At 34.7% G+C, this 27,376-nt stretch overlaps 1 protein-coding gene across 1 annotated transcript in view; it reads right to left on the reverse strand.

Annotated features, from left to right (window-relative positions):
* The window catches only part of SLC49A4 (solute carrier family 49 member 4), a 102,540-nt gene that overhangs the window by 35,802 nt on the left and 39,362 nt on the right, over positions 1-27,376 (reverse strand). The window contains exons 4-7 of the mRNA XM_079922596.1: positions 24,520-24,649; positions 17,877-17,985; positions 7,179-7,246; positions 3,936-4,063 (exon numbers count right to left, since the gene is read on the reverse strand). Coding sequence (XP_079778722.1) covers positions 3,936-4,063; positions 7,179-7,246; positions 17,877-17,985; positions 24,520-24,649 — 435 coding nt within the window. The remainder of the gene's footprint in view (positions 1-3,935; positions 4,064-7,178; positions 7,247-17,876; positions 17,986-24,519; positions 24,650-27,376) is intronic.

Consider the following 27,376-nt stretch of genomic DNA (forward strand, 5'->3'; position numbering starts at 1 on the left):
ATGAGAAGGACTTGACTTGCTGTTGCCAGCTTTACAGATGGATGAAGGGAGCCACGAGCCACGGAATGTGGACAGCCTCTAGAAGTTAGAGAAGGCAAGGAAACAAATTCTTTCCTAGTGTCTGCCCACATTTTGATTTTAGCCTCGGGAGACTCGAGTTGGACTTCTAACTTACAGAAATATACGATAATAAATTGGTGATTTTTTAAGCCACTATATTTGTGGTAGCTTATTAACAGCAGCCATAGAAAGACTAATATAGACCCCCAAATGATACTAATAACAATTAAAAACAACTGCAGCTATAAATGTTTCAGGTCAATTAGGTGAGCTAATAATAAGTAAACTGCCTATATTATACTCCTTGGCTAGACTCACCAAGAAAAAAAGAGAGCAGACTCAAATAAAATGAGAAATGAAAGAGATGTTACAACTGATACCACAGAAACACAAAGGACAAGAGACTACTATGATATAATTATATGCCAACAAAATAGACAACCTAGGAGAAATGTATAAATTTCTAGAAATATACAACTTACAAAGCCTGAATTGCAATGAAATAGAAAACTTGTACAGATCAGTTACTAGGAGGAGATTGGATCAGTAATCAAAAACCTCTCAACAAAGAAAGGTCCATGACCAAAAGCCTCCACTGGTGAATTCTACCAAACTTTCAGAGGTGAACTAATACCAATCCTTTTCAAACTCTTCCAGAAAACAGAAGAGGGGGAAACTTCCAAATACATTTTACAAGGCCAGCATTATCCTGATACCAAAACCAGATAAGGATGCCACAAAAAAAGAAAATTACAGGCCAATATCCCTGATGAATACAGATGCAAAAATCCTTAACAAAATAGCAAACCAAATTCAACAATACATTAAAAGGATCATATACCATGATCAAGTGAGATTTATTCCAGGGACTCAAGGCTGGTTCAACATCTGCAAATCAGTCAATGTGATACACCACACTAACAAAATGAAGGGATAAAAATCATGTGATCATCCCAAGAGACAGAGAAAAAGCATTTGACAAAATTCAACACCCATTTATGATAAAAATGCTCAACACAGCAGGTAAAAAGGGAATGTATCTCAACGTAATAAAGGCCATACATGACAAGATCACAGTTAACATTATACTCAATGGTAAAAAGCTGAAAGCTTTTCCTCTAAGATCAGGAACAAGACAAGGATAATCACTCTCCCCACTTTTATTCAACGTGATATTCGGAAGTCCTAGTCACAGCAATTGGGCAAGAAAAAAAAAGGTATCTAAACTGGGAAGAAGCAAAACTGACACTATTTGCAGATGACATATTATATACAGAAAATCCTAAAGACTCCATCAAAAACTGTTGGGGGCTTCCCTGGTGGAGCAGTGGTTGAGAATCTGCCTGCTAATGCAGGGGACACAGGTTCGAGCCCTGGTCTGGGAGGATCCCACATGCCGCGGAGCAACTAGGCCCGTGAGCCACAACTACTGAGCCTGCACGTCTGGAGCCTGTGTTCCGCAATAAGAGAGGCCGCGATAGTCAGAGGCCCGCGCACTGCGATGAAGAGTGGCCTCCACTTGCCACAACTAGAGAAAGCCCTCGCACAGAAACGAAGACCCAACACAGCAAAAATAAATAAATTAATTAATAAAACAAAGGACTAGTCTTTAAAAAAAAAAGTTTAAAGGCCATTTGTTATCCTTTAAAAAGAAAAACTTGGAACTAATAAATTCAGTGAAATTGTAGGCTACAAAATCAACAGAAAAATCTTGCATTTCTCTACACTAGTAATGAACTATCTGAAAGAGAAATGAAGAAAAAATCCCATTTACAATTATATCAAAATAATAAAATACCTAGGAATAAAATTAACCAAGGAGGTGAAAGATCTGTATATTGAAAACTTAAAGACATTAATTAAAGAAACTGAAGAAGACAAAAATAAATGGAAAGATATTCTGTGCTCATAGATTGGAAGAATTACTATTGTTAAAATGTCCATACTACCCAAAGCAATCTACAGATTCAAAGCAATCCCTATCAAAATTCCAATGGCATTTTTCACTGAAATAGAACAAACAAACCCCAAATTTGTGTGGAACCACAAAAGACCCTGGATAGCTAAAGCAACCTTGAGAAAGAAGAACAAAGCTGGAGGCATCACATGCCCTGATTTCAAACAATATTACAAAGCTATAGTAATTAATATAGTATAGTATTGGCACAAAAACTGAGACATAGATCAATGGAACAGAACAGAGAGCCCAGAAATAAACCTACACACTTATGGTCAATTAATTTACAACAAAAAAGCCAGGACTATGCAATAGGGAAAGGGCAGACTCTTCAATAAATGATATTAGGAAAACTGGACAACCACATGCAAAAGAATGAACTTGGACCACTATCTTACACCATATGCAAAAATTAACACAAAATTGATCAGAGACTTGAATGTAAGACCTGAAACCATAAAACTCCTAGAATAAAATATAGGCAGTAAGTTCCTTGACATAGGTCTTGGCAATAATTTTTTGAATCTGACACCAAAAGCGAAAGAACAAAAGTGAAAATGAGCAACTGGGACTATATCAAACTAAAGAGCTTCTGCACAGCAAAGGAAACCATCAACAAATGAAAACGCAACCTACTGAATGGGAGAAAATTGCAAACCATATATCTGATAAGGGGTTAATATCCAAAATATACAAAGAACTCATACAATTCAGTACCAAAAAGCAAACAATGCAATTAAAAAATGGGCAGAAGATCTGAATACTCATTTTTCCAAAGAAGACATACAGATGGCCAACAGACACATAAAAGAAGTTCAATATCACTAATCATCAGGGAAACACAAATCAAAATCACAACGAGATATTACCTCACACCTGTCAGAATGGCTATTATCAATAAGACAAGAAATAACAAGTGTTGGCACGGATGTGGAGAAAAGGGAACCCTCCTACACTGTTGGTGGGAATGTAAATTGATACAGCCACTATGGAAAACAGTATGAAGGTTCCTCAAAAGACTAAAAATAGAGCTACCATATGATCCAGCAATTCCATTTCTTATCTGAAGGAATTGAAATCACTATCTCAAAAAGATAGCTACACAACCCCCTTGTTCACTGCAGCATTATTTACAATAGCAAAGATATGGAAACAACCTAAGTGTCCATCAATGGATGAATGCATAAAGAAATTGTGGAATATATATGCAATAGAATATTACTCAGCCATAAAGAATGAAATCTTGCTATTTGTGACATGTTTAGATCTTGAGGATATTATGCTAAGTGAAGTAAGTCAGACAGAGAAAGACAAATATTGTATGATCTCTCTTATATATGGAATCAAAAACAACCAAACAAAAAAACCCAACAAACCAAGCTCACAGAGAACAGACTGGTGGTTGCAAGAGGTGGGTGGGGCGGTAGGAGAAATGGTGAACTGTTTGGTTTTTGGTTTTAGTTTAAATAAACTGAATAAAAATTTTTTTAAAAGGCTAAATAGAAAATAAACCTATAGGTGCTCATTCAAAGAATTTTACTGGTGTGTACTTGAAACATCATAGCTTTTTGCCTCTGTTCATGTTCATTTTCCTTCCTGTTTAACAATCATGTAATGGCTATAAACCAGATAAAAAATACTTGTATTATGCTCTGATATGATTTTTAAAAGAATATAAGCTTTTCCATGCTATATAAGCTTAGGCTAAAGATTATACATTTTCATATGCAAAATCCAATGGAAATGTTTTTAGTTATTTCTTGAGCTCTTTTTAGATGGGATGATGGTCTGATGGCTAGACAAGGGAGACCTTTTTGTATATTTAACAATTACTTATGGAAAAAGTCCTACTGTCAGTGTGTATATACTTCTATAAACTGAAACTATTTATTCAAAGTTCAGAACAGTCTGTGTTCACCTGTGGTTAAAGGCAGGTGTGTGATGCTGTTCAAACAGGTCAGGGTGAACCACGTGGATGACAGTGTAGCCCCAGAAAACAGGAGGAGAAGAATTAGTTTCAGCATACCCCTGATAAAATCTGCAAACCTGAAAAGAAACAATGTTCTATTAATGCTAGTTGGATTTTTAAAATACCATTTACATCAATGACACGTTTTCATTAAACAATAATTTCCTGAAAAAATTTCAATGCTTTTAAATGCAAGTTTTTTGATTTTTTTAAACCAATACATTTTATGTGTTTGTGTGTGTGTGATAAATGTTGCTTCGTGATAAATGCGCTCTTTTTTCTCTTACAAAACACATAAAATGTGACCTCTGTTCTGGATCTGTAAGTTACAGGATGGATTCTGAGTTTTAAATTGCCACTTTACTTTCTTTATATATTTTTCTATAATTTCCAAACATCCTATAATGAGCACATATTGTCCTAGTTTTAGAAAACAGGCTAACTTGTTGATGTAAACTTGAAAAGATGGCTCTCCCAAAATTCAAACTCACCTAGAGAACCAATACAAATGGTTACACCAGAGCCTTTGGGGTCCTATACGATCTGGTCTCTGCCTCCACTTTCCCTTTGTCTTATTATTCTCCAGCTGCACAGCCCTGTTTCTGTTTCTCCTACATGCTAAGGTTGTTTCCCACAGCAACGGTAGCTTCTGCACCTGTCCTGGAATGCTGGTACCCCCAGATCCTCATATGACTTACTCCTGCTTATTGTTCAGGTCATTTGGGTCTCAGTTCAGGAAGGCTCTCCATGCTTGTGGAGGAAGCCCTCCCCATCCCAACTCCACACTCTATTTTCTCTATAGCATTTAACTCTACTGGAATTTCTCTTGTTTTTGCATTTATTGTTTGTCTTCCTTATCAGACTATAAGCTTTGTAAGAGCAAGAACCTAGCTCTAGAATAGTGAATTTATTCTACAAAATTTGTGTATAATGTTTCACAGCATTTTAAGTTCTCAAAAATCCTGCTTTGTCTTGAATTAACATGAAACTCCTGGTTGAGATGCTTATCGTTTAGTAATGACCAAAAAGTTTTCCATTTGCCAACTGTTTTTCCTCATCTACTGATGAACCGTTGATTATATACGCACAATCCTCTTGCTGTGCCTGTACACAGCTTACTCTGTCCTTCAGAATTGTTCCTGTTGTAGAAAAACTGATCCCATCCCAAATACAACATATACCATGTTTTCTCTGTTTTTTAAATTGATTTTAATTTCTACTGTAATTATATGACTTGCAATACCATCTTTCATTTTGCACTTATTTAATGTGATGTGGTTAATCATGTTTGTAAAGTGTTATCTAGACTAAAATGACTTCCTATGAGAGCTGATGCCACCTTTTGGTGGGAAAAATGGATGCACCTTTGCCTAGTGACTGGTTAGCTCTCTATTAGGAAAGTTCACAAACAGAAAATTCTTATGTACTCTGAAAAAGGTTCCACAGCTTGATGGAAATGCCCCTCAAGAAAATCCAAATGCTTTGTTATAATTCCACGCTCACCACTTTTCTGATTTATATTTTGCTATGCTGCATGAACTTACTTGTCAGATGGGCAGATGGCCAGGTATGAGAGAATAAAACAGTTTTCTGGTACAATCAGAACTGAGTGAAGTTGAACGGTGAGTAAGTTTTCCAGGGCCTGATCACACAAGAATAAACTGACTATTCTGGTCTACCAATTTTAGATACCTAGTCCTTTCAAATGGGCTTATATCAAAGTGTACAGTTAGGACCAAAGTATTACATTTAGTAGTAACCTTTAGTAATATAATCACAAAAAAAACACCCAAAGCACTCATATCTATAAGGAGATTCTGTTCTAGGGATCTCCAAAAGCCTGTTTTGAATATAATCTAAAAATTGATTTTAGGCTTAGGAGATACCTACAACTGATTTTGGATCCCAGAGTAAGGGCAGTACTTTTTAGAACTGCCATTTCAACAATTTAAAAACAGAAACGTCCTCATTCTAACTTTTCCATATAGTTAAAATTAAGGGTTTGTAGACAAAATGAAGAGAAAGGAGCATTTGAGATGTCATTTCTGATACATAATGTGTCCCTCTTTGACCTATGTGGTGCTCAGAAAAGGATTTGGTAAATGATGACTTGCTATCATTGGCTTGGAGATTTAATTAGAAAAATTAGATATGGTTCTTATCAAATGTGATAGGTCAATGTATTCTAGTATCAGTGTAGTGATTTCCTACAAATAGCTATGCTCCTATTCTTTAGCTTTTCGATTTTATCCTCATATTTTTCTAACTTATAAAAACCTCAGATAAAGTGATTTAGAAATTACAGTGACAATTTATTCTTTCATTAGCCCAGAAACACTAGGCAAACTGTAAGGTTTAGGTATAATATTATCCTGTGTCAACTGTGTTTAAATATTTAGATAGCAAGGTGCTTCACATATCCTATTTGATCTCCCCAAACATGTAATTAGATTCTCCCAATTCCTGCTAAAGTTGACTGTCCAATTTTGTTTTTGATTAAACAGGGTAAAATGATTTGGAAAGTGAAAGAATATTATCTCACTGGAAACACCAAGAGTAGTTTTACAGGTAGTTACCTACATGAGTGACATTTTCATTCTTTTCTTTTTTCAGAATAAATGAGGCTTTTTCCTTCTTCTGTCTCATTCTAAAAATGTGTTGTCATAATGGTTAAGATCAGAGGGAGTTTGATGAAACTCTAAGTCTTTATGGACATTTTTCGTCAAAATGTGGTAACTATAGAGTCATACCTGCCAAAAGTGACCAGAAATAAATATCTGCTAATCAGGATACTGACTTTTCATGGAAAGTTCTAGAGATGCTCTTATGAATGATTCCTTTCAATTCTTTTCTAATCTCAAAAACTATCAATTTGCCTTTATTATTGTATACTCTTTCCCATTTGTAGATGTTGCTCTCTAATAATATGGAGAAAGTCAGCTTAATTATACTGGAAATACATCTCTAGTCTCCAAAAACATTTTAGGATGGACTACTCCTGTGAAGGTTTCTTGTAGCAGCAAATTCTACCTACTGCATGTGAATTTTCTTATAGCCTGAACAAGTGCCCTTATCTGACTTTTGCCTGTTTTACTTTTCCTTCAATTTTAATGTTTATCTAGGGGAGTGGAGTCTCCCTTTGGGCTCTTTTTGGTTCTGCCCACTAACATGTTTAACGTAAAATATTCTCACCTTGCCATAGCTATTCCAACAACACAGCCTCCAACTATAGACCAAAATCCAATCCAGCCAGCATCTACCTGTTAAGAAAGTGGAAGACATATTTAATACAAGATTATCATATTGAAGTTTAGAAGGCATGGAAAACAATCCTCTATAATCAGTATGTTAACAGCTAAATAGCAGCAAATCTAGGAAACACTATTTAAGAAAATGAATCAGATGAAAGGATTCATGTGTGACTAATTAATACAAACTTACCTAAATAAATACATCATTGATTAACTTTTTATTGGAATATTTAAATCAACAAAATACTCAGTGTCACAAACAGATATTTTTCAAATGTGTTCTACATGCCAGGCATTGTACTAGGAACTCTTAAGAAAACAGGCAAAGGAGAAAAGATGGTCACTGACCTAAAAAGCTTAAATACAGCCAAGATACAGGAAACTACTAGGCAATAATTAAGTGCTAAAATGTCTGGCACAAGTAAAAATGTATTAAGAGAAACACAGAAGAGTATGGGAAAGAGAGGATTGGGGGGCGGGGAGAGAGAGAATATGGGTGCAGCACCTGGTGAAACTAGACAGAGAAAGAATTTGAGCTGGATTTCAAATGGATAGCTCGCTCCACTCTTGAAGAAAACATTTCCAGCCCCGCCATTTACTAGCTTTGTGACTTTGGGCAAATTATGTCGTCTTACCTATAAAATGGACTAAATGAGAGAATCTGCATATAGAACTTCGATCAGCAGTCGACATACAGGAAGTGCTCAATAAAAGTTAGAGCTGTTACGCTTACTTGATGATGTTTCTCTATCATCTAATGTCTTGTCTCTTTCCTACCTTCATGGACAAACTTATTCAGAGCAATCTACAAATGCTGCCCATATTTCCTAATCACTCATATATCTCTCTTTTTTTATTATTCAAACAGAAAGTCACAAAAATTATAATCATCCTCATCAGTTCACTCAGTCCCATGTAATTAATTTTTTTTCATCTTGATCTTTTGTTAGCACTTTTATGAATTCATCAGTTTTCCATTAGAGTTCTGAAAATGCTTATTCATTCAGTTCAGCAGTATAGTCAGTTACCAGAAACCTGTACTTGTCAGAGTCTTTTTCTTTAACTCTTACTATGACTTGGCTTCTATCTCAACTACACGCCAAGTCTCAGTTTCCTCATTAGTAGAATGGGGATAGTAAGGATTTTTCTGAGAATTAAATAAGTTAATAAATGCAAAGTGCTGAAGACCTGTTAGCTGTCAATACCTGACATTCCGTGTGTCCCTAACAATATCGGTGCATTTTGTCTCCTCTTTCCCCTTCCCCCAGCCATCACACTTGCTTACTATCTTATTTCTTACTTCTGGACTCCTGTAATAGCAAAATTTTTGCCCACTATTGCCAGAATAATTATCCCAATCATTCCACTCCCCTGGTCAGAAACAGTTACTGGCTTTCCTTGTAGTTATAGGGCAAAGTCCAAACTTGATCTGGCACTTGAGAGCTGCCCAAACTAAATTCTACCTTTTATTATTTTTCTACTCATATTTTTCATTACAGCTGTGATAGAGCTTGTCAGCTGTCCACCAAGATATGTTATATCTTATTCTACCAGGGTACTTAGTTAGATTACATGTCCTAGCCCCTACTCAGCTACATGTGACCACATGACTAAGTTCTCATTAATGGAAGGGGAAAAAGTGAGGTGTGCCACCTCTAGGCTAGAACCTGGAAGACAGCTATATACCCCCTCCATGCTTTCTTTCCCTTTCTGCCAGGTGGAATCTGGATGGTAATCCCACTGCACCCATGCATATAATGACAAGGTCCTAGGAGACAGAAGACCTGCAAAGTGGAAGCAACCTAGGTCTTAAATCAGTGTGAGGAAAAGAGTAGTCCCAACTGTGAACAACTGTCCTAGATTATTATGCAAACTGTCCTAGATTGCTATATGAATGAGAAACGAATTTCTTCTTAAGTCTCAGAATTTGGGGATTCTTAGTCTACTCTAAGTAATACAATAACTTTATACAAATCTTCTTGCTCTACCAGTGTCTGGTTGCAGAAGCAAAGATAAATGCTCTCTGGAGAAAGATAACACCAGAAACTTAAATTATCTCTACATTTTTTTCATACTACTGGCATGAGGGCAAGAGAATTCTCTGTTCTTCAGAATGCCCCTCTCCTTGCATTTAGCATCCATTAATACTATGGATTAAGGTCCATTAATACTATGAGACCCCCACAAACATTCTCATCTAACCCCTAGGTCAGTGGGGTCCTGCATTAGGTGAAAAACCACTGTGTATCTGACTGTACTAGCCCTGGTCCTTTCAGGCCATTTTGTGCTTTTCTCCTTCCCCTGTTCATGACATTTGCTTTAGTTAATAACATTCTACCCAACAATTAATTAAATTTTTTCTTTGCTTGAATTTAATTAATTAATTGGGGGGAGCAGCACCTTCATTTGTCCACCAACACAGAAGCTCTGCTTTTAATTTTTAATTCCATTTTATTTAATACCTGGTATGATTCACGGTCTCTGTATCTCTCAGAGTTTGTACAAAGAGACATACTTGGAAGGGCTTCTCAGGGTTTATAACATGAATCATAAGATGTGTAAAATCAGCATCATCTAAATGGGTGCTACACTTTCCTTCTTGAAACTGAGCATGCTTGGAATACCTGCCATCCAGAAAAATAGGTTAGGAAACTAAAAGAAGGCTTTCTTCTTATAGTAAAGGCACACTAGGTAATTTGGATTAATATTCTGGTTGAAAAAGCAGAAAATCTGGGGTGGAAAATCTATCTGAAGGCGGCAGAGAACCAAGAAGGTAATCCAGAATTCTGGAACCATGATATAGGATGAGAAGGAAGCCCAGAGGAGCAAGCCTGATATGGGGGGACACTTTTCCTCAGGGGTATGTCTGCTGATTTCAGAAAAGGTAGCTAAGGGGCTATAAAGTTACTGACAGCCTCATGGATCTAGGAAGAAAAAAATACGAGTTCGAGGCCTGCTCTAAGGTGGTTGGCCTTGTAGAAAACCCCAGACTTTAGCTGGGAACTCTGAGAGTTATACCTAAGAGCAGTGTAAATTAGAAATGGAACTGTGGAAGGAAGGGAGGGAGGGAGGGAGGAAGGAAGGAAGGAAGGGAGGGAGGGAGGAAGGGAGGGAGGAAGGAAGGAAGAAATGGAACTGTATTCTGAGGGACTAAAACCCAGCTTTAAATGATCTCAATTCTTGAAACTAGATTAAGTATCCCTAGACTCCTAAGAAAAAACATAAGTTCTTTCTGGAGGAAAAGAACATCATTTGAAGCTTAAATTATCTCTACAACTTTTAATATACTATGTTGAGCACTCAGTCAAAAATAACTGAACACATAAGGAAATAAGAAAACATGAATGAATATCACAAATATAAAGAGACACACAGGGATCCAGATAAAGGGGTTAGGAGATACAGACTTTAAATAACTATTTTTAATAGTTCAAAAAAATAAAATACAAGATCAAGCATTTCCACAGAAATTTGGAAGCTATGAAAAAGCATCAAATAAAAATTTTATAACTTAAGAATATAATAATTGAAATTAACAACTCACAGATGAGTTTAACAGCATATTAGATAGAGCTGAAAACTGAAATAGTGAGTTGGAAGAGAGGCTAGGTAAAATATCCAGTTTGAAGCAGAGAAAGGCAGAAGGATAGAAAATTCAGAACAGAGAGTAAGAGACATAGGACAGACAGTGTGAAAATATAACATATACGGTTAGAGTTACTGAAGGAGAGAGAAATAGAGAAAACGGAGCATGAGCTCCAAAGGGATATTGGCTAAGAATTTTCTGAAACTGGTGAGAGACATCAAGCCACAGATTCAAGAAGTCCTACAAACCTCAAGCAGAATAAATGTATTTTTTTTCCATTTTGAATTACTTTTTATTTATTTTTATTTTTCAAACTGAAGTATAGCTGATTTACAGTATTATATGAGTTTCAGGTATACAGCATAGTGATTCAGTATTTTTACAGATTATATTCCACTAAAAGTTATTACAAAATAATGGCTCTAATTCCCTGTGCTATAAAATATATCCTTGTTGCTTATCTATTTTATACATAGTAGTTTGCATTTCTTAGTCCCATACCCCTAATTTGGCCTCTCTCCACTTCCCTCTTCCTTTTGGTAACCACTAGTTTGTTTTCTATATCTGTGAGTCTGTTTCTGTTTTGTATATACATTCATTTGTATTATTTTTTAGATTCCACATATAAGTGGTATCATACAGTATTTGTCTTTGTCTGACTTATTTCACTAAGCATAATATTCTCTAGGTCTATCCATGTTGCTGCAAATGGCAGAATTTCATTTTCTTTTATGGCTGAGTAATATCCCATTGTGTGTATATATATATATATATATATATATATATCACATCTTCTTTATCCATTCAGCATAAAATTTTAAAAACTTGCCACCTAGTTAAGCTGCTGAAACCAAAGACAAAGAGACAAAGAGAAAATCTTAAATGCAGCAAGCTTTTAAATTTGAGAGCTGACTTCTTGGTTGAAACAATGGAGGCCAGAAGAAGATGGTATTTTCAAATAAACAAAAGAAAATAAATGCTAACCAAGAATTCTATATGCAATACAAAATAATCTTTAAAAACAAAGGTCAAATGAAGACATTTTCAGACCAAAGTAAAAAAACAAACCCCAAACAAGAGAATTTGTTGTAAGCCGACCTACACAAAATACACATACACACACGCACATGCACACACACACAGACACCACACACACACTGACTCTCTCTCTCTCTCTCTCTCTCTCTCAAGGATGCTCTTTAGACAGAAGAAAAATGATCACAGATGGAAGACTGAAGATTAAGGAAAGAATGAAGAGCAACAAAATGGAAATATGAGACTGAATCTAAATGAATATTGACTATAAAATAACAATAAAAATGTGTCTTGGGCAGTTTAAAATATATGACAATAATAGCACAAAGTATGGTAGAGGCTTAAATGGAGTGAAAGGGTTCTAAGGACCTTGGACAGTCCTGGAAGAGGTAAAAGTTCTAATTTATAATAGATGTTAATAAGTGAAGTGTACATTCTGTACTTTCTAGGGTAACCACCAAATAGTAAAAGAGACTATAACTACCAAGCTAATAAAGGGGGAAAAAAGAGTAGTAAAAAATCCTTAATCCAGAAGAAGGTAAGAAGGAAGAGAAAAAGGATAGACTGGACTGGAAAAAAATAAAAACCAATAGTAAGGTGGTAGATCTAGACTCAAATTTATCAATAATTACATTAACTGCAAATGGACTAAATATTCCAATTAAAACACAAAGATTATCAGACTGAATTAAAGAAAAAATGATATCCTACTTATAAGAGGTGTACCTAAAGAAAGTTTGAAAGTAAAAAAATGCAAAAAGGTATACCATGCCAACACAAATGAAGAGAAAGCTGGTGCAACTAATAGGCTTTAAGGCAAAAAAGCATTACCAGAAAAAAAAGAAAAACTTCCTACGGATGAAAGGTTCAATTCATTAGTCGATACTACAATTCTAGATTTATGCGCACCTAATTACACAGTCTTAAAATATATAAAGAAAATATTGACAGAAATAAAAGGGAGAAATAGACAAATTTAAAATAATTGTGTAGGATCTTAACACACCTCTCTCAGTAACTGATAGAACAAGCTGACAAAAATGAGTAAGGGATAGAAGATACGAAACACACAATTAACAGAATTGATCTAGTTGACATATATAAAACACTACACTCAAGAATTATAGAAAATAGTTCACCAAAAATTGGGTCAACAAATTTGAAAATACTGAAATCATAGTACATCCTTATGACCACATTTATGCAATTTAGCTAGGACTTAAGAAAAAACGAACTAGAGGATCTTCCACAGTTTGTAGATTAAGAAATGTCCTTCTAAATAACTCTGGAAACTAGAAAATATCTTAAATTCAATAATAATGAAAATCCAGAATGTATGGAATGCAGCTAAATCTGTGTTTAAAAGGACATAAATAGCCTTAAAGTGCATGTATTAGGGAAGAAAAGCTAAAAATCAAGGATGTAAGCATTCATATTAAAAAGTTAGAAAAATGAAAGCAAAGTGACATCACTCAAGAAAACAGACTAGAAAAAAAGTAAGATAAAATCAAAAACTGATGAAATAAAAAATAAACTTTCATTAAAGAGCTACTGTTGAAATTATTCAAGGGAAAATATGAGAAAGAAGATACAGAAAATCAATATCTGGAATGATACAATGACTTACCTTGGAGACCTAATAATATCATACAATGAAGAACTTAATACCATAAATTTGAAAACTGAGATGGAGTGGACAAATTCTAGAAAGGTATAATTTCTTAAACTGACACAATAATAAGTAGAAAATCTGAATAATTTTATAACTATTAAAGACTGAATTCATATCACAAAGAAAACTAGATGGCTTCATCAGCGAATTCGACCAAATATTTAGGGAAAAACAAAAGCCCCAAACCACTAAACTTACACAAACTCTTCCAATAATAGAAAAAGAGGAAACACTTCAGAAGTTGCTTTATGAGACTAGCAAAACCTTGACACTAAAATTGAAATGGCAGTAAAGATGCTCAACATCACTAATTATTAGAGAAATGCAAATCAAAACTACAATGAGGTATCACCTCACACCGGTCAGAATGGCCATTATCAAAAAATCTAGAAACAATAAATGCTGGAGAGGGTGTGGAGAAAAGGGAACACTCCTGCACTGTTTGCGGGAACGTAAACTGATACAGCCACTATGGAGAACAGTATGGAGGTTCCTTAAAAAACTAAAAGTAGAACTACCATATGACCCAGCAATCCCACTACTGAGCATATATCCAGAGAAAACCATAATTCAAAAAGAGTCATGTACCACAATGTTCATTGCAGCACTATTGACAACAGCCAGGACATGGAAGCAACCTAAATGTCCACTGACAGATGAATGAATAAAGAAGATGTGGCACATATATACAATGGAAAATTACTCAGCCATAAAAAGAAACAAAATTGAGTTATTTGTAGTGAGATGGATGGACCTATAGTCTGTCATACAGAGTGAATTAAGTCTGAAAGAGAAAAACAAATACTGTATGCTAACACATATATATGGAAATCTAAAAAAAAGAAAAGGTACTGATGAACCTAGTGGCAGGGCAGGAATAAAGATGCAGACATACAGAATGGACTTGAGGACACGGGGAGGGGGAGGCAGAGGGGGAGAGGGAAGCTGGGGCGAAGTGAGAGTAGCATCGACATATATACACTACCGGATGTAAAACAGATAGCTAGTGGGAAGCAGCAGCATAGCACAGGGAGATCAGCCCAGTGCTTTGCAATGACTTAGAGAGGTGGGATAGGGAGGGTGGGAGGGAGGCTCAAGAGGGAGGGGATAGGGGGATATATGTATGTAATGGGGATATATGTATGTATATGGCTGATTCACTTTGTTGTACAACAGAAACTAACGACAGTATTGTGAAGCAATTATACTTCAATAAAGATTTTAAAAAATTGAAATGGCAGGACAAGATAAAAAAAATGATAGACTAATCTCATTCATGAACCTAACTGCAAAAAATCCTAAACAAAATGTAAGCAAACTGAATTCAGTGATATATAAAAAGTATAATAAATCACTGACAAAATGCATTTAGTACAGGAATGCAAGGTAGTTTAACATTTTATAATCAACAAATGTAATTCACCAAATTAGCAGTTTAAAAGAGAAAAACATATGATCATCTCAATGTTGAATTTTATTAAATGTATTTTTCTCCATCTATTTGTCATTAGTAACAACCGATATGAGATGTATGCAGAGAGGCCAAAGTATCTATGGATAAATAAGTGAGTTTAATAAGGTTGCTGGATATAAGACAAGCTGTAGTTCAATCACTTTCAAAAACCAAGTATACTTCCTACATGCCAACCAACAGAAAATAGGATTTTTAAAGTTACCAATTACAATAGCTTCAGAAAGCATCAAATACCTGGGAATAAATCTAACAAATAAATAGACGGTGTTTTTGCAGAAAAGAGATTTAGAGAGACGTTAGGACCTAAGTAAATGAAGAGAGATATAATAGTAATGATTTGGAAGACGAACTATTACAAAAAAAGTTAATTCTTGAATTGATCTATAGGTTCATAAAATTCTAATCTAAATCCCAATAAGGGGAGTATTTATTCTGCTAAACACCAAAACTTATTCTAACACTAGAATACTTAAGACAATTTGGTGCTGGCACAGAGATAGACAAATAAACTAGATGAGAAAAAGAATTTAGAAACATCCATGCACATAAGGGCACTTCATTATGACAAAGATGACACTAGAGAGCAATGGGGAAAGAACAATCTTTTCAAAAATTGATATGAGGTTAATGGAGAACTATGTGGGAAAAAAGAAACTTAATCCTTACAACAAGCACAAAATTCAATTCTAGGTTTAAATGTGACAGGAATAACAATAAAGTTTCTAGAACAGCACCGTTCAATAGAACTTCCTGTGATGATGGAAATGTTCTATGTCAACACTGTCCGATATGGTACCCGTAAGTGGCAAGTGGCTACTGAGCACCTGAAAAGTGGCCAATGCCAATGAGGAAGTGACTTTTTAATTTTAATTTCCTTTCAACTAATTTAAACTTCAAATTAAATAGCCATATGTGACTAGTGGCTACTGTACTGGATAACAGAGTTCTGCAAGATAACAGAGGGGAATATATTTATGAACTTGGAGCAAGAAAAGATTTCTCTCACTCTCTCTTTTGCATTATAGGCTCTGACTGCTAAATCCAATATCTAGACTATCTCTAAATTGGTTTCTATTGACTACTTTTTTCTTTTAAAAATATGAACCATATTTTCCTGTTTCTTTGTATGTCTAATTTTTAAAAAACTGTATACTATATGCTGTGGGTGATACAATATCGAGATTCTGGATAATTTTATCTTTCTATAAAATAGTTCATTTTTGTGTAGTAGGCCATTCAATTACCTTGAACTTGTGTAAGCTTGATTTTGTGCTTTACTAGGGAGGAATATTAGAAACCAAGTTGTTTCCCAAGCTCCTTTCACCTGGCAGGACTCAATCTCCAAATTATCCCCTCTGCAAATTTTTGTCAGGGCTTGGTTTTAGGCTTTGTTCATGGTGGGTCTAAGTAGAATAGGCCTTACTCTACCTAGGGTATGGTCCTTGATTCTAAAGTTTGTCCTTTCTGGTGTCTCAGCAGAAGCCTAAGATATTAACAAGGTGTTAATGAGGTCATACCACTCTGGCTGGGCCAGAACTTCAAGGGTCCTGCACTGCCTGCCCTCTACTATATTTGTTCTGCTTTCCACCCCACAACAGTCTCTCTAATAAGTCTCTGGTAGCTTTGCCCTTTACATGTGCAGTCCATTCTGCAGCCAGGACTTGCTGGGGAGCGCCCTTTCACACAGCTCTCTTCTTTATAAATCAGTAAGAAAAAGGTAACCCAGTAGTGGGCAAGAAACTTGAACAGGTATGTCACAAAAAAGGATGTCACTTAAAAAGATGTCATGGAAGTCACCACAATGGCACACAACTGCACAGTCATCAGCACGTCTAAATTTAAAAAGATTAACACTGCCAAGTGCTGGTAACGATGTGCAACAAGGAGAAATTTCATGTACTGCTGGTCGGACTATAAACTAATACAACTACTTTAGGGAAATTTGGCATCATCTATCAAAGCAGGCATACCCTATAACTAGCGATTCCATTCCTAGATAAATATTCAACAGAAATGTATAGAGAGGTGCATCAAGAAACATATATGAGAATATCCATACAGCACTGTTTATGACAGCCCAAATGCAGACATTCCAAATGTTCATCAAAAGCAGATTGGACAAATTGTTGTTTATTCATACAATGGAATATCACATCAGTGTGCTGGATTTCTTCCATTTGACCTTCCAAATCTTTCTACCCCTTTCTACCATGCTATTTGGAAGCAAGGAGAAGGAATGGATGTCATAAGCGTATAGATAAAATGGGTTTTTTTGGTTTTGTTTTGTTTTGTTTTGCAGTACGCGGGCCTCTCACTGCTGTGGCCTCTCCCGTTGCGGAGCACAGACTCCGGACGCGCAGGCTCAGCGGCCATGGCTCACGGGCCCAGCCGCTCCGCGGCATGTGGGATCTTCCCGGACCGGGGCACGAACCCGCGTCCCCTGCATCGGCTGGCAGACTCTCAAGCACTGAGCCACCAGGGAAGCCCTAAAACGGTTATTTTTAAGGAAATGAGATACTGAGGCTAAAGAGAAAGTGAGGGATTAGATGTAGGCATAGCCATATATTTAATGACGAGATCTTCATCTTTATAAACCAAGAATCAAGGATTCTAAGATTTTCCTTCTTTATTTTTCTGTTTATTAGCATAAGTAATCATACCCAAATAAATGTGAAATTCATGGTGGTTAACAAAATCCAGGAAGAAAATCAATATTATTTATAACTATTTCGTAAGGATCTTCCTTTTGCAGCAGTGACACAGGATAACGTTTTACCTAGGCCTTGAAGCTAAAAGTAAGAACAAGTAGACAGTATTTATAATTTTAGTGAACTAAAAATACCTACAAGATATAAAGAAATAAAATGCTTACTTGGCTGACATGCACTGGTGTTAAAATTAAGTCCAGAACTCCAGACCAGCCAGCAAATACACCAAGTGGTATGGCATATGCTAAAGCAATCATCAAAAATCTCAAATTGCTGTAAAAGAGGAGTAAAAGAAAACATTATTACAAATTCAAAATCTAGAGTTTAAACTCTTACTCATAGAAAAAAGTAAGTCATTTTGAAATTAGAACACCAGAATCAGAAATAGAAAATATTTGTCAGTTTGTTAATAAATTCCTTAAATTTTTTATATTTATAAGAATAATCTTTTTGTTCATATAGTTTAAAAATTTCAATGTTTATTATACAGATGAATTACTAACATTATTTCCTAGAATGAGTAGGCAGATTCACTTTTTTTTTTAAAAAGCTCCTATTTGAAAGGATAAATTACTGTTTCTTCTGATGAACAAGGTGGAGGGAAAAAAAGATTAAAGGTGAATGGTTAAACAAACTGTGTACATCCATACCATAGAATACTACTGAGCAGTAAAAAGGAATAACTACCAGTACACAAAACAACCTGGATGACTCTCCGGAGAATTATTGTGGGTGAAAAAAGCTAACTCCAAAATTTTCTTTACTGTATGACTCAATTTATATAACGTTCTTGAAGTGACATTATAGTAACGGGAAAGAGATTAGTGGTTGCCAGGGGTTAAAGGAATAGAGTGGGAGGGAAGTAGGTATGGCTATAAAAGGGCAACAGGAGGGAGCCGTGTGACGGAAATGTTCCATATCTTTACTATATCAATGTCAATTTTCTGGTTGTGATATTGCACTGTAGTTTTCTAAGATGGTATCATTAGAGGAAACTGGGTAAAGGGTCCATGTTATTTCTTCGTATTATTCTTTACAACTGCATGTGAATCTATAATTATCTCAAAATAAAGTTTAATTTAAAAATGTAATAAAAATTAGATACCGTTAACAATTTTTTAAAAAATGTGAACTATAAAGGATCTAGGCATAAACGAGGAAGACCCAAGACCTCTATGGGTGGGAGAGGGTGAAGCACATAAGGGCACAGAAGATGATTTAAATAAATGGAGACAGAGTCTATGCTGTCAATTCACCCCAAACGAATTCATGATTCAACTCAATCACAATTAAAATTCCAGTTGAATTGTTTTTAGAAACTTATCAAATTTGCTCCAAAGTTCATATGGGAAAATAAAAGTCCTCAGAACACTAACTCATCCTTTAAAAATACGAAAAAGGAAGCCCTTGTCCTGACAGATATTAAGACAAACTGCACATCCAGAGTAATAAAATTAGTATGGTATTGGCTCAAGAACAAAGAGAGCAATGAAGGAAAAAAGAGAGCTAAGACACAGAAACTCAATCCACAATAAAGGCGGCACTACAAAAATCAAAGGGCTAAGGATTGTTTAGTGAATGGTACTAGTTCACTTTATGGAGGGAAAAATAAAAACCCTGTATCATTAGTTAACACCATACACTAAGGTGGATTCTAGGTGGGAAGAAAACGTAAATGTGAAAGAAAAAACCAGAAAGTTGATAAATAAGGAATTCATTGACAAAATTAGTAGACAGATAGCAAATAGAAATTTGACTTTTAAAAATCAACAGCGAACTTATATCTAGAATATGTAAATCATTAAGAAAAAGAAACTACCACTGAGAAACTGGCAGAAGAGGAATTTACAGTAGATGGAAACCTAAATGGCAAACAACCACATGAGTCTCAAATTTATCAATAACCAGAAAATGCAAATTAAACAAAAGATATATTTCTTTATACCCATTAGACTAGTGAAAATTATAAAGATGGATAATGCCAAGTTTGGTAAGCATATAGGGAAATGGGCACTGTGGATGGAAGTATAGACAAGTGCAGGCATTTTTTTTTAGAGCAATTTGGCAATACTTGGCAAATTAAGCTTAAAGTAGCTTATGACCCAGCAATCTTGTGGGGTCTGTTTTCCAAAGAATTCTTAGGTCTATGGTGATGTGCAGGATGTCACTGCAGTGTTATCTGTGGTGACAATGAGTTGGAGGCAATCTGAGTACACAATGGAAGTGGGTATACAAAACGCAATGGTTTCATACCATGGAGTACAAAGAACTAGGTGTACACATAGCACAGGGACACATCTTGAAAACAGAGCACTAATGTCACAAAATGAAAGCTATCCAGGTATCATGTGCCTCCTGATGGAAGAAAGTAGCATCACCCATGAAGTGGTCTTGTAAAATCAAAACCAAAACCAAAACCTGAATCAGAACATAGCTCTAGCTAACAATTTATAGGAAATACAAAGGGCAGAGGAACTTGGCAAAGTACTACAAAGAGGCAATCAACAAAATCCAGATCTTGGAGACAAGAGAGCTGGTTCCTCAACAAATAAATTACAAGGGAAAGAGAGAGATGGAAAGGAAACCTACAAATTATAAGGCATTTGAGCCAACTGCAATGCGTGGACCTAATCTAGATCCTGATTCAAACAAATTGTTAAAAAAAAACCCAAAACTTATGACATTTATGAGACAGTTGGAAATTGAAACACTGATTTGACAGTAGCAAACTACTGCTAAGACGTTTTTAGTGTGACAGTGGTACCATATTTATGTTAAAAAGAGTCCCTATCTTTTTAACATATACAAATTGAAATGTTTATGGGTGAAATGATTTGTCATTTGGGATTTGCTTCATAATACAGGAAGGGGAGAAGTGGGTACAGTACAAATGAAACAATATCGGTCATAAATTGGTAACTGTTGATATTGGGTTATGGGGATACAGATGTTATACTACTCTACCTTTGTACTTCCAAAATGAAAAGTAATTTAAAAAACCACGTAGTGTTTAGTGAAAAAACGTCAAAACCGAATGAGATACATGATGTGCCATCATTTAGATAAATTAAACAGACAGGCACATACAAAACAACACACATGTCGCAGAGCACAAAGAGATACACGTCAAATGCGTTTGAGAGGTATCCTAGGTAGGGAGAAGGGAATGGGAGTGAGAAATATAAATAAAAGAATGAATGAATAAACGTGTTCATGTATCCTGTTCATGTATCCTGAAGTAAGGAACACGTTCAACTCAGCTCTCCACTCTTGAAGTCTAAAAGGCAAAGACAACCACCACCATCATCAAACATTAAACTGATACATAAAGGGAGAAAAATGTTTACATTAGGTTACACAGGTTAAACGCACGTTAAGTGATGGGAATCATATGGACAGTAAATAAATAATTGTGGTGGAACCTTTGGAGCATAACCACTGATTTTTTTTTTCTGCCTAGACAATGGAATTAGCATCTAGAGAAGCAGTTATTCTGATTAATCCAGGAAGTAATGATATCAGGAGTTCTTTGAAGGACCAGGGAAAATTACACAGGTAGGTTAGGGGAATGGAGCGTGGCAGGCCCAAAGAAGTCCCCTGGAAAGCCCAAAGTAGAAGCAGGCAATCCTGCACAGTAAACGAATGAATGTGGGAAGAGACAAAGGAATGTTAGGCATTAGTGTAAAGGGTTTTTAATAGAGAAGAAAGATCTTATACTCTATAGTTTGAACAGAGAATAAAGATCTTGACTCTAGGGTAATTAGAAGCAAACACAGGGTATATTGTGGTCAAAGGGATCATTTTAAGTTGTTTTTTCCTTGTCAGAACAATCTTTTACATAACTCCTTACCTTAAAACCCTACAGTTACTCCTCATTTCCCACAGAATAGTCCAAAATTATTAGTATGGCGTAATCTGACCCTAACCTACCTCTCTAGCCTTACCTATTGCTCTCTAACCTCTAGCTCTGCATGGAGAAAAATTTAGTTAAATAGCATCTTAAAAAAAAAAAGTATCATTTTAACTCTCATCTTACAAATATGTTCTACTGATCACAATTCAATAGAACTAATATGATTTTCTTGCCTATTATGTGGAAGGCAATTTACTAGCTGCTACAGAGATGTTGTTTTCAAAAACTTTTTACTGTACTCCAGAATGAGAAATATTCTACCTACCAATATTCAGTACATAAATACTGAAACAAAAGTATCACAAAAATATGTATCATTACTATAGGAGATGCAATAATATTTTCGATTCTTTTTTATTCCATTCTACTTTTTTTAATCAAAAAAAGGTGGTCAACCCTCTAAATTGGTTGGCTATGAATCAAAGTTTGAAAAACAATGTTACATAGCTATGCTGTCTAACATGGTAGCCACTAGTCAAATGTGGCTAGTGAGCACTTGAAATGTGACTAGTGCAAGTAAAGAACTAATTTTTAATTTTACTTCATTTTAATTAATTAAAATCCAATTTAAAAACAGAAACAGTGAAAAGTATTTTTCCATTAAACACAACTTTATTGTTTTGGCAGAAGTACATTTCACTTTAACTGCTGCATTGGGTAAGATATTACTGTAGTGTGCACGTGGTAGCATATGTTGTTTCTAGTATTATAACCCGTCACTGATCTTCTTGGTGTCAATGAACTAACTCAGTTCTCATTATTTTTTACACACTGATATAACATTGTAATTTGCTTATGAATATTTTATGCAGGAAGAAAACTACGAGATGAAGTATGATGCAAATTTCACAATAAATGGTAGATGCAACTTACTGCAGCAGAGTAAAATTGATGTCTGTTATGGAAAAAAATTTTTAGGATAATTAAGTGGATAATATTAAGGGACATGTTCAACAATTACACAATAAATTTTATAAGAAGTTTCTTCTTAAAGTCAAAAAAGAATCAAGAAGATTAGTTGTCTGAAATCTAAATTAAATGTTCAACAAACATTTTTAAACAATTTTTAACAGATCTGAGCTTATACTTTTGGTCAGCTATAAAATGGTTTGGATTCCTGCACAAGAAGAAAAAGATTTTTAGATGGAGAGATGGTAAAATAAATTGTTCTTTTAGCTATGGAAGTTTTGTTTAAAATTATGAAGAGAAAAAAATGTATTCTATGGAAGTGAAAGATCTTCAATTAAGCCCCAAACAATTGCCTGTAGAATATAAGACCTTTCAAATAATATCAAAGATGTATTGATTCAAAATTTGAAAAACTGCAGGTAGTTATTTTTAACTTTAGATAAATAGTGTAATATGGGAGACACTGCTCAATGAAAACTGTTTTAATTGTAAATTTAATGAAATCTAAATGCAGACCATTTAGATTTCTAATGCAAATGTAGCATCTAAATTGAGATGTGCTGTAAGTATAAAATACACACTGGATTTAAAAGATTTTCTATGAATAAAAAAATGTAAAGTATCTCATTAATAATTCTGAATAGTGATTACATGTTGAAATAATACTTGAGATATATTGAGTTAAATAAAATATGCTATTAAAATTAATTTTACCTGTTTCTTTCTACTTTTTTAAAATAAGGCTACTAGAAGATTTAAAATTACACATGTGGCTCCCATTATATTCCTATCAGACATTATTAATATGTAGGATACAAAGACAGTTTTTGACCACAAGGAACTTACCATCTGGTGGGAGAGGAAGACTAGAAAAGAAAGAACTAACTAGCGAGAGTTGTTGATGAATCAATAAAAACTCATCACAACTAACTGGAGAAAAAAATCCAAAACATAAGTTCTAGTGGCCCAATTACAAATCATAATCATCAGAAATGGTCTATATATCCAAAGAATCAAATTCAGTACTGGGCCTTCAAGTATTTGAAGCCTTCAAGTGTAGAATTTAATCGAATTTAAGTTGTACCAATAAAATAAAGTAAAATTAGAAATTAAGTTTCTCAAAATATGATCCCACTGGAGGTTCAAGATGATTTTAGGTGATATGTAAATAAACATTATTTATTTTATTCACTTTGTATTAAATAGCACTTGTTTATTTTAATGTGTATCAAGAAACACATAATGAATAAAAATAATTTGCATATTAGGAAAAATATAATAAACACATAAAACACATGATTTCACAGATACTATTATATGATGTTTCCTTATAAAAGAAACTTATTTAAACAAAAGGTTTGATTTTTTAAATATGGGTGGTATATAGAGAAGGCAAAAACTATAGAGGTTTTTGCTTTGGGCAATTTTAATTATTTTATTTTTTTTGTTTCTATTTTATTTTATTTAATTTTTAAACATCTTTATTGGAGTATAATTGCTTTACAATGCTGTGTTAGTTTCTGCTGTATAACAAAGTGAATCAGCTATACATATACATATATCCCCATATCTCCTCCTTCTTGCATCTCCCTCCCACCCTCCCTATCCCACCCCTCTACGGGGACACAAAGCACCAAGCTGATCTCCCTGTGCTATGCAGCTGCTTCCCACTAGCTATCTATTTTACATTTGGTACCGTATATATGTTAGTGCCACTCTCTCACTTCATCCTAGCTTATCCTTCCCCCTCCCGGTGTCCTCAAGTCCATTCTCTACATCTGCATCTTTATTCCTGTCCTGGGCAATTTTTAAAGATAGATTTCTGATAAGAAATCTCTCTAAAATATTTAACCAATATTTTATCAATTATTTACAACCTGATTAGTAGGTTGTTGAAAAACTACTATCTTAAATTATCTTAGAGAAATGTGGAATTATCTTCAAGGTGCTAGTCAAAACCAGTAAGTGATTTTAAGTATATTTACCTTAATAATCTACAAAAGCTCCGCCGATAACTCAGCCGCTGGCTAGCTGCAGCAACACTGGGAGGAAGAGGAGGTCGTGGTGGGAAATAAGCTAGAGTTGCAGAAAATAGTAAGCAGACAACTCCAAACTCTGAAAAAAAAAAGTAAAATGTTAATCAGACAACACAAAAAGTTCAGTATCTCAAGTATCTATCTAACAAATATTTATTGCGCATCATTGAAGCTTTAGATATATAAAGATAAGCAAAATATACTACTTGCCTAGCCAAAATAGCTCAGTATTGTGAGAAAGACTGATACATAAAAATGTAACTTTTAGCAGGTAAGAAGTCATAAGGAAATAAGTATGGTAGACTTATGGTATAGTACACTACACAGAAAGAGGACTGAGGCAGTAAACAAATGTTACTCTGGAGGAAACACATTAAAAACCAACAGTACTATCTATAACAGAGATCTTTAAACAGGTCTAGGATGACTGTCTAATAAGCATGGTCCTAAGAAGTAAAGAATATAATAGAAAACTGCTAAGAACAGAATAGGAGAAGGTTTGTTTGACCAATGACAGGATATTCTGATGCACTGTGTAGGACAGACTCAATTTATAGGCTACATGGGAAATCGGAACAAAACAGGAAAGCATCCAAAAAAGAAAGAAAGAAACCAGGAGACAGCAAAATTTAACAAACACAAGACTAGCTAATGTAGGCTCTTAAACAATCAGAAGTAAAATGAACATCTGAACAATCTTAGTTTGGCACCATTACAGAAGGAAAGGTTCCTAGGAGTCCTGATCATTCCCTCCAGAGTTCTGGCACATGGAAACTCCAGCTTTTAACTGTGCCCAATTTAGTAGAAAAGCATGACTCTAGTAGAAAAGTCAGGAAGCCTTGGAGTATAGACGTATCCATGCCATTAATTAACTTATAAATTGAATGAATCCCTTACTCTTTCTGGGCCAATAAAGGAAATGGATTAAGTGATTTCTAGAGATCCTTTCAGTAGGATAATTCTAATTCTAGGGCTATATTCTTAGCAAAAGGTACAATATTTCTATAAGACACTTAACCACAGATAATGTCTTTATTCTTTGACAATCTGAGGAACAACAAGAAGTAAATGAATTGCTTTCATTTACAGTCCTTTTAATTATTCGTAACAATGAATGAGCATCTTCCATATGCTTATTGGCCATTTGTATTTCTTCTGTGATTGCCTTGTTTGTATTCTTTGCCCATCTTACTACTGGCATTTCTGTAAACAGCTTCACTGAGATATAATTCGTGTGACATATAATTCACACATTAAAGTGCATAATTCAATGAATTTTACAACCATCACCACAATTAAAAAATTTTTTCATCATCCCCCAAAGAAACTCTGTATCCATTACTCCACAAATTTCCTAGCCCAGGCAACCATTAATCTGCTTTCAATCTCTGTGGATTTGAGTACTATGGACATTTCTAATAAATGGAATCATATAATATGTAATCTTTTGTGACTGGCTTCTTTAACTTAATGTTTTCAAGATTCACCCATGTTGGAGCAGTACTTTATTTTTTGCCAAATAATATTCCACTGAATGGATATACCACATTTTTAAATACACTTAGTTAACAGACATTTAGATTGTTTCTACTTTGGGGCTATTATGAATAATGCTACTACAAATATTTGCGTGCAAATTTCTGCATGGATGTATGTTTTCATCTCACTTAGGCATATACCTGGAAATGGAATTGGTGGGTCATATGGTAATCTATGTTTAACATTTTGAGGAACTGCCAACCTGTTTCCAAAGAGGCTGTATCATTTTATATTACTACCGGCAAAGTACGAGGGTTCCGATTTCTCCAGTTTCTCATCAACACTTGTTATCTTCCATTTTATTGATTATAGTCACCCTACTGGGTTGAAGTTTAACTCATTATGGTTTTGATTTACATTACCCTAATGAATAATGACAATGAGCAACTTTTCATGTGCTTCTTCGCCATTTGTGTATCTTCTTTGGAGAAATCTCTAATAGAGTCCTTTGCCCATCTTTTAATTGAATTGTTTGTCTTTTTGTTGTTGAATTGTAAGAATTTAAAAAAATATTCTGGATACAAGTTCCTTATCAGATATATGATTTGCAATTATTTTCTCCCATTCTATGGGTTGTCTTTTCACTTTGTTGATGGTGTATTTTGAAGCACAAGATTTAAATTTTAATGAAATCCTAGTTTTCTATTTTTCTTTTGCCATTTGTGCCATTTATCCCTTATAAAAAGGCTTCGCCTAACCCAAGGTCATGAAGGTTTACTCCTATGTTTTCTTCTAAGAGTTTATATAGTTTTAGTTCTCACATTTAGGTTTATGACCTATTTTGAATTAATTTTTATGTATGGGGTAAGGAAGGGATTCAAATTGATTCTTTTGCATGTGCATATCCAGTTATTCCAATACCACTTGTTGAAAAGCCTATTCTTTCCCCATTGAATTGTCTTGTCACTGTTGTCAAAAGTCAATTGACTATAAATGTAATGGTTAATTTTTGGAATCTCACTTTTGTTGATTTATATGTCTATAATTATGCCAGTACCATGCTGTCTTGATCAGTGTAGCTTTGTAGTAAGCTTTGAAACTGGAAATTGTGAGTTCTCCAACTTTGTTCCTTTTTAAGGTTGTTTCGGCTATTCTGAGTCCCTTGCATTTCCATACAGATTTTAAGATCAGCTTGCCAATTTCTGCAACAAAGGCAGCTGAATATTAATTGAGATTGCACTGAATTTGTAGATAAATGTGGGGAGTATTATCACCTTCATAATATTAAAACTTCTAACACATGAACAGGATGTCTTTTCATTTCTTT

Source organism: Stenella coeruleoalba, assembly GCF_951394435.1.
Source record: "Stenella coeruleoalba genome assembly, chromosome: 5".
Classification (NCBI taxonomy): Eukaryota; Metazoa; Chordata; class Mammalia; order Artiodactyla; family Delphinidae; genus Stenella; species Stenella coeruleoalba.